This window comes from Mus pahari, chromosome 17 (assembly GCF_900095145.1).
Source record: "Mus pahari chromosome 17, PAHARI_EIJ_v1.1, whole genome shotgun sequence".
Taxonomy (NCBI): Eukaryota; Metazoa; Chordata; class Mammalia; order Rodentia; family Muridae; genus Mus; species Mus pahari.
In genome coordinates, this window is record NC_034606.1 from 27656767 (window position 1) to 27668093 (window position 11327).

An 11327-nucleotide genomic window follows, 5' to 3' on the forward strand; every position below is an offset into this window, starting at 1 on the left:
TTTCTGAGTTTGAGGCCAGCCTGGTCTACAGAGTGAGTTCCAGGACAGCCAGGGCTATGCAGAGAAACCCTGTCTCGAAAAACCAAAAAGAAAAAAAGAACGTAAAAGTAAGGTTCGGAGGCTCAAGATTCAGTTCAGTTGCTAGGGGGCTCACATAGCATGCCCTCCCCACCCAGGATTCCGTTCTCACTTATCTAGGCATAAGCCCAGGCAGGTGTGGTGGGATATGTGCTGGGATACATAAGATCTTTTGTAAAGAAGAGGAAGAGAAACTAATAAGTCCTGGCATGGTGGCGCGCGCCTTTGATCCCAGCACTTGGGAGGCAGAGGCAGGTGGATTTCTGAGTTCGAGGCCAGCCCGGTCTACAAAGTGAGTTCCAGGACAGCCAGGGCTACACAGAGAAACCCTGTCTCGAAAAACCAAAAAACAACAACAACAACAAAATAATAATAATAATAAAATAAGGCGACAATAAGCTAATGCCCCTACCTTGCATTCTGACTCCCTTTGCCCAGTAAAATTCAATGCTCTGCTTTGGCACGTCCAGCTTACAACATGACAAAGTTGTGAGACATGGGTGCTAAAGCTTGTTCTGCTGCCTTTTCGTTTTGTTAGATCTCCTTCACTGGTATACCTGTGAATCATTCACTTTTCCCATCCACAACTAGGGCTCTGTTTTGAGTGACTGTCAGAAAGCAGTGGTAGGTTGATCTTCTCCCGCTCTGTGAAACTGAATAGCCACCTCTGAACCTTTTTTTTTTTTTTTCCCTCTAGTAATTTCTCTTCCTTTGCCTCCTTTGCAGCCTGAAAGAGTCTTTTAAAGGATGACCGGAAGCTTATCTTAGGCCGCGAAGCGTCTTCCCAGAACCTGGAAACCCTGCAGGCAAATGCCCTGCCCCCATCTTCCCTCCGCCCTCCGCCCTCGTTGGCTTCGCAACGCTGTGATCTCTGTGGCCAGTAGAGGGCACACTTACTTTACTTTCGCAAATCCGAGAGCCACAACCCGGGTGGTGGGGGGTGAGGGGGCGGGGAAAGAGTCCCTGCAGCAAAATGCAGCCTAGGGATTGGTGGCTCTTGGCGTTTGAGGCAAAATCCTAGAGGCTGTAGTCATTTTGCAATCTTTAAAGCTGAATTGTGCAATGAGCTCGATGAAGGAAGATACTATCATTCAACAGCTGAATCCTAAATTGCAAACTCAGTGGCTAATAACAACTTTGAACAATGCGCACCTTATACACGCTACTGTATTTTCTTCTTTTTTTTTTTTTTTTAAAACGGGGTAGCAGTGAGAGAGGTTTCTTTAAATGCCTTGGGGCGAGGGGTCCTGAATAAGATTTCTTTGGGTTTTGAAACGTAGGATAAGCAAATCCCGAGGGAATATGCATTATATAATAAATCTAGAACCAATCCACAGAGCAAAAGACTAATGTTTCGGCTTGGTTAATAAGCTAGATTATCGTGTATATATAAAGTGTGTATACGTTTGGGGATTGTACAGAATGCACAGCGTAGTGTTCAGGAAAAAGGAAACTGGGAAATTAATGTATAAATTAAAATCAGCTTTTAATTAGCTTAACACACATACGAAGGCAAAAAAAGGAACGTTACTTTGATCTGATCAGGGCCGACTTTTTTTTTTAAGTGAATAATTACGATTCCAGTAATAAAAGGGAAAAGCTTGGGTTTGTCCTGGGAGGAAGGGGTTAACGGTTTTCTTTATTCTAGGGTCTCCGCAAGCTCCCCAGATCTGGGTTGGCAATTCTACACCTCCCCCTTTCTGGGAAGTCCGGGTTTCCCCCAACCCCCAATCCATGGCATATTCTCGCGTCTAGCGCCTTGATTTTCCCCACCCCAGCCCCTAAGCCGGAGTCTGGTGCAAACTGGCTCCACTGGGGCAAAGAGGATTTGCCTCTTGTGAAAACCGACTGTGGCCCTGGAACTGAGTAGTAGAGGTGTATGGGGTGTAGACCGGCAGAGACTCCTCCGGGAGGATCCGGGTAGAGCGCACTCGCCGCCACTTTACTGGACTGCGCAGGGAGACCTACAGGGGAAAGAGCCGCCTCCACCCTACCCGCCGGGTGGAAGTCCGAACCGGAGGTGCTGGAGTGGGGAGGGGGTGATAGCTGCCTTTTGGCAGCAAATTGGGGGGGGGGTGTCGTTCTGGAAAGAATGTGCCCAGTCAACATAGCTGTACGACCAAACGCAAAATACACAATGCCCTCCCCGCGAGACGCAGTGACTGTTTATCCCTAAGTGGCTCTCCAAGTATACGTGGCAGTGAGTTTCTGAGCAATTTTAATAAAATTCCAGACATCGTTTTTCCTGCGTAGACCTCATCTGCCGTTGATCCCCCTCTATCACTCCGCACACTGAGCGGGGGCTCCTAGATAACTCATTCGTTCGTCCTTCCGAACCCTTTCTAAATTCTGTTTCCCCCAACCTTAGAGAGACGCCTGGCCGCCCGGGACGTGAGTGACGCGGTCCAGGGTACATGGCGTATTGTGTGGAGCGAGGCAGCTGTTCCACCTGCGGTGACTGATACACGCAGGGCAAGAACACAGTTCAGCCGAGTGCTGCGCCCGAACAACCGTACAGAAAGGGAAAGGACCGGCGCGCGAGCAAGAGAAAATGGTCGGGCGCGCAGTTAATTCATGCTGCGCTATTACTGTTTACACCCCGGAGCCGGAGTACTGGGCTGCGGGGCTGAGGCTCCTCCTCTTTCCCTGGCTCCCCACTAGCCCTCCTCTTTCCCTGGCTCCCCACTAGCCCCCTCCCGAGTTCCCAAAGCAGAGGGCGGGGAAGCGAAAGGAGGAAAAAAGAGGTAGGGGGGGAGGAGAAAGAGAGATTCTCTGGCTAATCCCCGCCCACCCGCCCTTTATAATCCGGGGGTCTGCGCGGCCGAGGACCCCCGGGCTGCGCTGCTCTCTGCTGCCGGGTCCGCCTCGCCCCACTCAGCTCCCCTCCTGCCTCCTGAAGGGCAGGGCTTCGCCGAGGCTTGGCGGGAAAAAAGAAGCGAGGGGAGGGATCCTGAGTCGCAGTATAAAAGAAGCTTTTCGGGCGTTTTTTTTCTGACTCGCTGTAGTAATTCCAGCGAGAGACAGAGGGAGTGAGCGGGCGTGTTGGAAGAGCCCTGTGTGCAGAGCCGCGCTCCGGGCGTCTTAAGAAGGCTGCTCTGGAGTGAGAGGGGCTTTGCCTCCGAGCCTGCCGCCCACTCTCCCCCCAAACCCTCCGACTGACCCAACATCAGCGGCCGCAACCCTCGCCGCCGCTGGGAAACTTTGCCCATTGCAGCGGGCAGACACTTCTCACTGGAACTTACAATCTGCGAGCCAGGACAGGACTCCCCAGGCGCCGGGGAGGGAATTTTTGTCTATTTGGGGACAGTGTTCTCTGCCTCTGCCTGCGATCGGCTCTCCTGAAAAGAGCTCCTCGCGCTATTTGAAGGCTGGATTTCCTTTGGGCGTTGGAAACCCCGGTAAGCACAGATCTGGTGGTCTTTTACTGTGTCCTTTCTGCGTCTTGAATGTAGCGGCCGGTTAGGACAGTCTTTCTTCCATTCCTGTGCTTTTGACACTTTTCTCAAGAGTAGTTGGGGTAGGCCGGGTGGGGCTGGGGTAGATCTGAGTCGGGGTAGAGCGACTTGTCAAGATGACAGAGAGGAAGGGGAAGGGAAAAACCGGGGTGCATTTTGAAACAGGGTTCCCGAGGTTACTATGGGCTGACGCTGACCCGGGCCGGTTGAACGTTCTTGCTTTGCTACATTAATTGATATGTGTCCTTTGGGGGGGGGGGTCAAACCCGGAGGTCGCTTCGTGGTGGCCAAAGAAAGCCCTTCTTAGCCTGAGGTCTTTGGAAAAGGGATTACCTTTTGCATTTGGAAGCCAGAAGGCTCCGTAGTTCTGACTTCCCAGTCTCTGGGAGGGCATTTAAATTTCAGCTTGGTGCATTTCTGACAGCCAGAGACCGACACGGAGGTGCGTCCCGCCCGCCAATCCCAGGCGGCGATCGCAACCGGTCCCTGATCCTTTTAAGAAGTTACCATTTGGCTTTAAAAATAGTGATCGTAGTAAAATTTAAGCCTGACCCCCGCGGCATTAGGACTTCAGTGTTGGGCTAGCGCAGTGAGGAGAGAGGCAAAACTAGGGCAGGGATGTGACCGATTCGTTGACTTGGGGGAAACCAGAGGGAATCCTCACATTCCTGCTTGGGATCCGCGGGTATCCCCCGCGCCCCTGAATTGCTAGGAAGACTGCGGTGAGTCGTGATCTGAGTGGTTCCGTAACAGCTGCTACCCTCGGCGGGGAGAGGGAAGACGCCCTGCACCCGGTGCTGAATCGCTGCAGGGTCTCTGGCGCAGTGGCGTCGCGGTTTAGAGTGTAGAAGGGAGGTGTCTCTTATTATTTGACACCCCCTCCCCTTTTATTTCGAGAGGCTTGTGAGAGCCGGAGACTGAGCTCTCTCCTCCAAGTCAGCAATCGGAAAGAAAAGCCGGCAAAGGAAGGAAGGGGGGCGCGCTGGGGGTGGAGAAAGGAGGGCGGAGAGGGGCGGCGGCGCCGGCTGGGTAAGAGCGCGGCGACGGCGCGAGTAAGGACCCGGACCCGGTCGGCGGCGCAGAGAGCCGGCACGGGAGGGGGCCGAGCGCCGCGGCGCCTCTCGTCTTTCTCCTTCAGGTGGCGCAAAACTTTGCGCCTCGGCTCTTGGCAGACTGTATTCCCTACAGTCGCCTCCCTCAGCCTCTAAAGGAGGCCAAGGCCGATGGCGATTCCTGGGCGTCTGCAGAGCTAAGTCCCTGCTCGAAGGAGGCGGGGACTCGGAGCAGCTGCTAGTCCCACAAGCGTCACTGATAGTAGGGAGTAAAAGAGTGCATGCTCCCCCCCAACTACACACACACACACACACACACACACACACACACACACTTAAGGGGAGTGGTTCAGAATTGGGGTACGCGCAGCACCAGGTTTCTGCACCAACCAGAGCTGGATAACTCTAGACTTGTTTCCCTTGCTGTGCCCCCTCCAGCAGACAGCCACGACGATGCCCCTCAACGTGAACTTCGCCAACAGGAACTATGACCTCGACTACGACTCCGTGCAGCCCTATTTCATCTGCGACGAGGAAGAGAATTTCTATCACCAGCAACAGCAGAGCGAGCTGCAGCCGCCCGCGCCCAGTGAGGATATCTGGAAGAAATTCGAGCTGCTTCCCACCCCGCCCCTGTCCCCGAGCCGCCGCTCCGGGCTCTGCTCTCCATCCTATGTTGCGGTCGCTACGTCCTTCTCCCCAAGGGAAGACGATGACGGCGGCGGTGGCAACTTCTCCACCGCCGATCAGCTGGAGATGATGACCGAGTTACTTGGAGGAGACATGGTGAACCAGAGCTTCATCTGTGATCCCGACAACGAGACCTTCATCAAGAACATCATCATCCAGGACTGTATGTGGAGCGGTTTCTCGGCCGCTGCCAAGCTGGTCTCGGAGAAGCTGGCCTCCTACCAGGCTGCGCGCAAAGACAGCGCCAGCCTGAGCCCCGCCCGCGGGCACAGCGTCTGCTCCACCTCCAGCCTGTACCTGCAGGACCTCACCGCCGCCGCGTCCGAGTGCATTGACCCCTCAGTGGTCTTTCCCTACCCGCTCAACGACAGCAGCTCGCCCAAATCCTGTACCTCGTCCGATTCCACGGCCTTCTCTCCTTCCTCGGACTCGCTGCTGTCCTCCGAGTCCTCCCCACGGGCCAGCCCTGAGCCCCTAGTACTGCATGAGGAGACACCGCCCACCACCAGCAGCGACTCTGGTAAGCCACCCCATTCACAGCAGGGTAGGAAGAGAGAGGTTGGATGGACCTCATTCAGTTGGCCCCCGGGCTCCCCCTTTCTTTCCCTTCTGTCTAAGAGCTCTTCATCCCTGGATTCCTGTGCTTCAGATATCTCTCCCTTCCCTTCCCCCAGACCGCCCTGGTTGTCACTCCCACCCCCCACTCTTCCCACCCCTCAGGAATTTCATTTGGGTTTTTAAATCTTCTGGCTTATCTTTCAGCTCCATCCACTCCCTTTACCCCTCCTAAGCATTTTAATTACCCTGGGAAGGGTGTGAATGAGGATAAAGGAACTGATCTTGAGGAGGGTGAATTACTACCTGCTTCTTTTCTTGACTGCCAGGAGAATATTTGAATTTAATGGATACGTTGTCTAAGACCCAAGAGAAGCAATGACAGAAGCAGGGACAGCCTTTAGCCTTAGAGCCAGACACTAGTGAAAGTTCTCAAGAGTTGAAGAGCTGGGTTCTTTCTTTGTTTTTTTTTGTTTTGTTTTGTTTTGTTTTGTTTTGTTTTCATCCGGTTTTGAACACTTCAAAGCAAGTCCTCTTCAATTTGGACTTCTCCCCCCTCCCAACACTCCCCCAACACCAGGACCGTTTGGCAAAGCTGCAAGACTTTTTTTTTACTGTGCTTCCAGTAAAATAGGGAGTTGCTAAAGTCATAGCAAGAGATTTGCAGTTATCCCTCACGGGACCTGAAGGGTTCTTGGTAAAGTCCCTTAAAAATAGGAGGTGCTTGGAAAATGTGCTTTGCTTTGGGTGTGTCTGGAGCCTCATTAAGTCTTAGGTAAGAATTGGCAAGGATACCATATCCTGGTACATGGTAATTTTCTCACCTGTGCCCTAACCCTGTTCTGCCTTTCTGGGAGAAGGGAAGATGGTGTCTAGATCTGATTCTTACTTTCTTCCCTTTCCAACTTGGTATTTGGATAGCATTGGTCAAATCCTATGTATAGCCTCCGGGATTCAGGAGGCGTTGCTAACTGATCTTCCACTTCCTCCCTTACAGAAGAAGAACAAGAGGATGAGGAAGAAATTGATGTGGTGTCTGTGGAGAAGAGGCAAACCCCTGCCAAGAGGTCGGAGTCGGGCTCATCTCCATCCCGAGGCCACAGCAAACCTCCTCACAGCCCACTGGTCCTCAAGAGGTGCCACGTCTCCACTCACCAGCACAACTACGCAGCACCCCCCTCCACGAGGAAGGACTATCCAGCTGCCAAGAGGGCCAAGTTGGACAGTGGCAGGGTCCTGAAGCAGATCAGCAACAACCGCAAATGCTCCAGCCCCAGGTCCTCAGATACGGAGGAAAACGACAAGAGGCGGACACACAACGTCTTGGAACGCCAGAGGAGGAACGAGCTGAAGCGCAGCTTTTTTGCCCTGCGTGACCAGATCCCTGAATTGGAAAACAACGAAAAGGCCCCCAAGGTAGTGATCCTCAAAAAAGCCACCGCCTACATCCTGTCCATTCAAGCAGACGAGCACAAGCTCACCTCTGAAAAGGACTTATTGAGGAAACGGCGAGAACAGTTGAAACACAAACTCGAACAGCTTCGAAACTCTGGTGCATAAACTGACCTAACTCGAGGAGGAGCTGGAGTCTCTCCTGAGAGTAAGGAGAACGGTTCCTTCTGACAGAACTGATGCGCTGGAATTAAAATGCATGCTCAAAGCCTAACCTCACAACCTTGGCTGGGGCTTTGGGACTGTAAGCTTCAGCCATAATTTTAACTGCCTCAAACTTAAATAGTATAAAAGAACTTTTTTTATGCTTCCCATCTTTTTTCTTTTTCCTTTTAACAGATTTGTATTTAATTGTTTTTTTAAAAAAAAATCTTAAAATTTATCCAATTTTCCCATGTAAATAGGGTCTTTAAATGTAAATAACTTTAATAAAACGTTTATAACAGTTACAAAAGATTTTAAGACATGTACCATAATTTTTTTTATTTAAAGACATTTTCATTTTTAAAGTTGTTTTTTTCTATTGTTTTTAGAAAAAAATAAAATAATTGGAAAAAATAATTGGGCCAACTCGTTGTGTTTCCTTTTTTCCTCTTCCTCAAACTTCTTTTCCTCAATTACAGATTAACAGAATTTGACCATTTTCACAGGGTAGGTTTACAAAGATGGGAAGTGGTTATCTTTGTTAAAAATGGGGTTGGGGGTCCTCAGGACTTCTAAGTTCTCTACGGGATACTTTCTGTGGATACTAATAAAAACCAGAGTTGTTAGTCAGGAATGGGCAAAAGGCAAGTGAGAAGGCTAGATGCAGGGAAGGGAAAAGCAAGAGGTTAAAGATAAGGGCTAAATATACAGATGACAGAACCTCCTGCAGTTAACTGAAGCCATTCCCTGGTTCACCTCAAGCCAAGGACTCTGGCCTGCAAAAGAACTGGTGGGGGAGGGAGAGAGAACCACCTTTTGTTCCTTGCCTCTTGCTCCCAGGTGATAGTCCCTTCACATCCCTTTCTCCTATGCTTCTGAAAAAAACCAGAGGGAGAGCATTACCACTGCTAAATTGACCCTGGTTTTCCAAACAAGGACATACAAAGGTTCAGGGGGTTGCAGAGCTTAATGAGTAAGAACCCAACAAAAAATAACCCAGGGCCCCTGTCTTGAAAACAAGCCTTACTGCCTTGCTTAGCTGGGGGTCCTCCCGCTGGTTAGGGGGGTCTCAGAATGATCTCTACAGGCTCTGTTAGGAGCTTTGACAGTGCCCACGAAAGAGGTACTGTGATCTCGTCATACCTAGTACAGGTAGTAACAGACATGAAATCACCCATCGATGCACGCGGGGGATGCAAAAACCACTTAGTGCACCCAGGAGGAAGATCCTAGCTAGGAATGAGAGGGCAGGAGTCATTAAAGCTTCACTAATCGAGAACTGATCAGTTCCCCTCCTTGTTTGTGGATTGGGGGGTTGGGGGGGTGTTGTACGGTGTAGAGTGTTGCTTAGTTTTGTACTCAGAAGCATGTAGCTCACTCCTGCCTTACCCATGTAGTTTTTAACATCAGATCCCTGCTTGCTCCTGGGAAGAAGCCAGTTTCGAAGTGTTACTGGTCAGATCATAAAATAAAACCTACTTAGGCTTTCTTAACATGAGTCATTATTTGAGAAATTGCAAGCTCTCCTTCCTCCCGAGCACTTTCACACACTCATGACACACGCTCATCAATGGCCCATGAGAAAGCCTTTTGGAACAGGTCTCTTATTAATTACAAGCCTCTGAAAACCCACAATCCAAACCAGAAACTGGAACATGTCAGTGAAGTCCAGGGGAAAGATACCCTAAATGTTCTAAATGACCCCATTGTCTCAGAGAAGGTCTCAAGCATCCTGGAGTGTCTTTGGGACTTTAAACCACCATCATTCATAAACCAATAAGTAATCACTATTTTTGCCCCCCCCCCCCCATGATCTATTGAAGCATTTAACATTTAGTTTTTGATCTTTTTGGCTCTTTTAGACTCACCCTCAGCTTCAAACTGTCACACCCTCTATCCTACATTCAAAGGAAAACACAAACCCCAGTAGTAGTTTGAACTACTTCGAGTAGTTCAAAGGATAACAAAAAGGGGGAGCAGGGGGTGCTCTTAGACAGTTCGCTCTTTTCCCCTTTGTGAGCCTAGGCTGGAGTGCAGCCCTGGGGTGACTCACTTGAGACCTGGGAAGGTGTTAGGTTGACTCACTCAGTCCAGGCAAGCCCAAAGAATAGAGGAGAGCATTCCTCGTTAGGAAAATAACTCCTGTTCCAAATGATCAGGAAACAAGTTTAAGGATTCAGAGTTTGGCTGTGGGCATGGAAGTGAAGTATCACAGCTCCCTATCTGGGCACTTCTCAGCTTTACCAAGCTAGGGAATGGTCTGAAAACAGGACATCGGCCAGCTTCCTTCCAGAAAGTCAGGCGGATCTTGCCCATAACACAGGAAGGCTCTCCTAGCCAATCTGGAGTCCCAGGGGTGTGCAACATTGTGCAATCAAATTTATAGATAACCATCGCTCACGGCGAGGGGTAAAGTGGGAGGAGCTTTCAGCTTGGTCTGGAATATACAAGAATTAGCTCGTCTCTTCTGTCATTCACCCATGACACTGGAACTCAGAGTGTCCCCCACGAGGATTCCTGGGATGGTGCTCTTCAGGATAAACTGAGTGAGGAGGAGGAAGTGTGACTATGCTATCATTTGGGGACAACATAGGAGATCAACACTAAAAAGCAATCAATCAAACTTTAAGGTGAACAAAATTTTCACAATACCAGGATAGTGCTTGAATCATTCAAAGCTTGAACATGTATGTAGAGTCTTCTGTTGTTCTTTAAGATGGACTTTGGCACTAACCTTGGGAAAGAGGACCAACCCTCCCCCCCCCCCAAAAAAAAAGTGAGGGGATTTTCTGTGGTTTGTTTGCAATAAGAGATGAGTCACAAAAATGATATATTTTTTTATTTTTTTTTTAGCATGACTGTTAAGGGACCCTGAAGAATTTCTTCCCAACAAAAAACTAATCATAACATGCTGGAAGATGGGCTTCACTGGGTATCTTCAGGGAACAACCTCTTCACTTAAGGTTACAAACCATCCTGGATCCATTTCAAGAACAAAGGTTTATTTTACACAATGAAGCCTGGGCTGGAGATGTCGTTCAGTGATAGGACACTTGTCTAGCAGGTATAAGGACCCATGCTTGACACCACAAAAATAAATAAAATCAAAAACAAGGTTCCTACTCATTACCCAAATTTTAGCAATTTTGGGGGGTGGTGGTGGTGGTGATGGTGGTGGTGGTGGTGGTGGTGATGGTGGTGGTGATGGTGGTGGTGGTTCAACCTCTTTCCAGAGAAATCCAACAAACTGCCAATTTAGGGGAGACATCCAGCAAAGACGGCTTTGCCAAACTGGTGTGAGTTGACTCAATGACTGAGTGGATTTCCCTTTGGGGTTTTACTTCACTCAATATTGGTCTACACTAAGCTCTTTAGGAAGACAGGGCTGAGAGTGTTAATGGGATGTAGATCCTCTGAGGCTGAAAGGAATGTCCTTTGTCTCTAAACAATGCCAAGAGGCTCAGGCACACCCTCCTCCAGTCTTCACCCCACCATCTCATTAAAGGCTAAATTCTCCAGCTCTGGGTCTCTAAGGTTAAGGAAGAGGAGCTTTGGGGAAAGCTCTGGTAGAATGTACCTGCTTTCTGCGGGGGACCCCCACAAGCAACTCAGCTGGAGAACTATTGTTAGATGTGACAATACTGAAGTTTATACACAGACACGTGAAACTGCTGGCCTGAAGTCACATAAGCACTAACGATAATAGCAATTAATGTTTACCGTTTGCTAAAAATTTGACATACATTATCTCATTTTATTCCCAAAGCAGCTCCCCCCTCCTCCTTTTTGGTTTTGGTTTTACTTTGTAAATTTTACTACTAATGCTTAAATATGTTGCTTTTTATTTACTGCCCTAGAGAGGGAACCTAGAACCTTCTGCATGCAAGGTAAGTGATCTATG

The 11327-nt window shown here is 49.5% G+C and overlaps 1 protein-coding gene across 2 annotated transcripts; it reads left to right on the forward strand.

Moving 5' to 3' along the window:
- Positions 1-2860: 2860 nt before the first annotated feature.
- Positions 2861-7842, forward strand: Myc (MYC proto-oncogene, bHLH transcription factor). 2 transcript variants are annotated; one of them, XM_021216459.1, is made up of 3 exons: positions 2861-3476; positions 5024-5795; positions 6828-7842. In XM_021216459.1, exons 2-3 carry the CDS (start codon positions 5039-5041, stop codon positions 7388-7390), a joined length of 1320 nt encoding a protein of 439 aa, XP_021072118.1. In that variant the 5' UTR covers positions 2861-3476; positions 5024-5038; the 3' UTR covers positions 7391-7842. The 2 variants fall into 2 exon arrangements, with proteins under 2 accessions (XP_021072118.1, XP_021072119.1); XM_021216460.1 differs by having other exon boundaries at positions 5027-5795.
- Positions 7843-11327: the final 3485 nt, after the last annotated feature.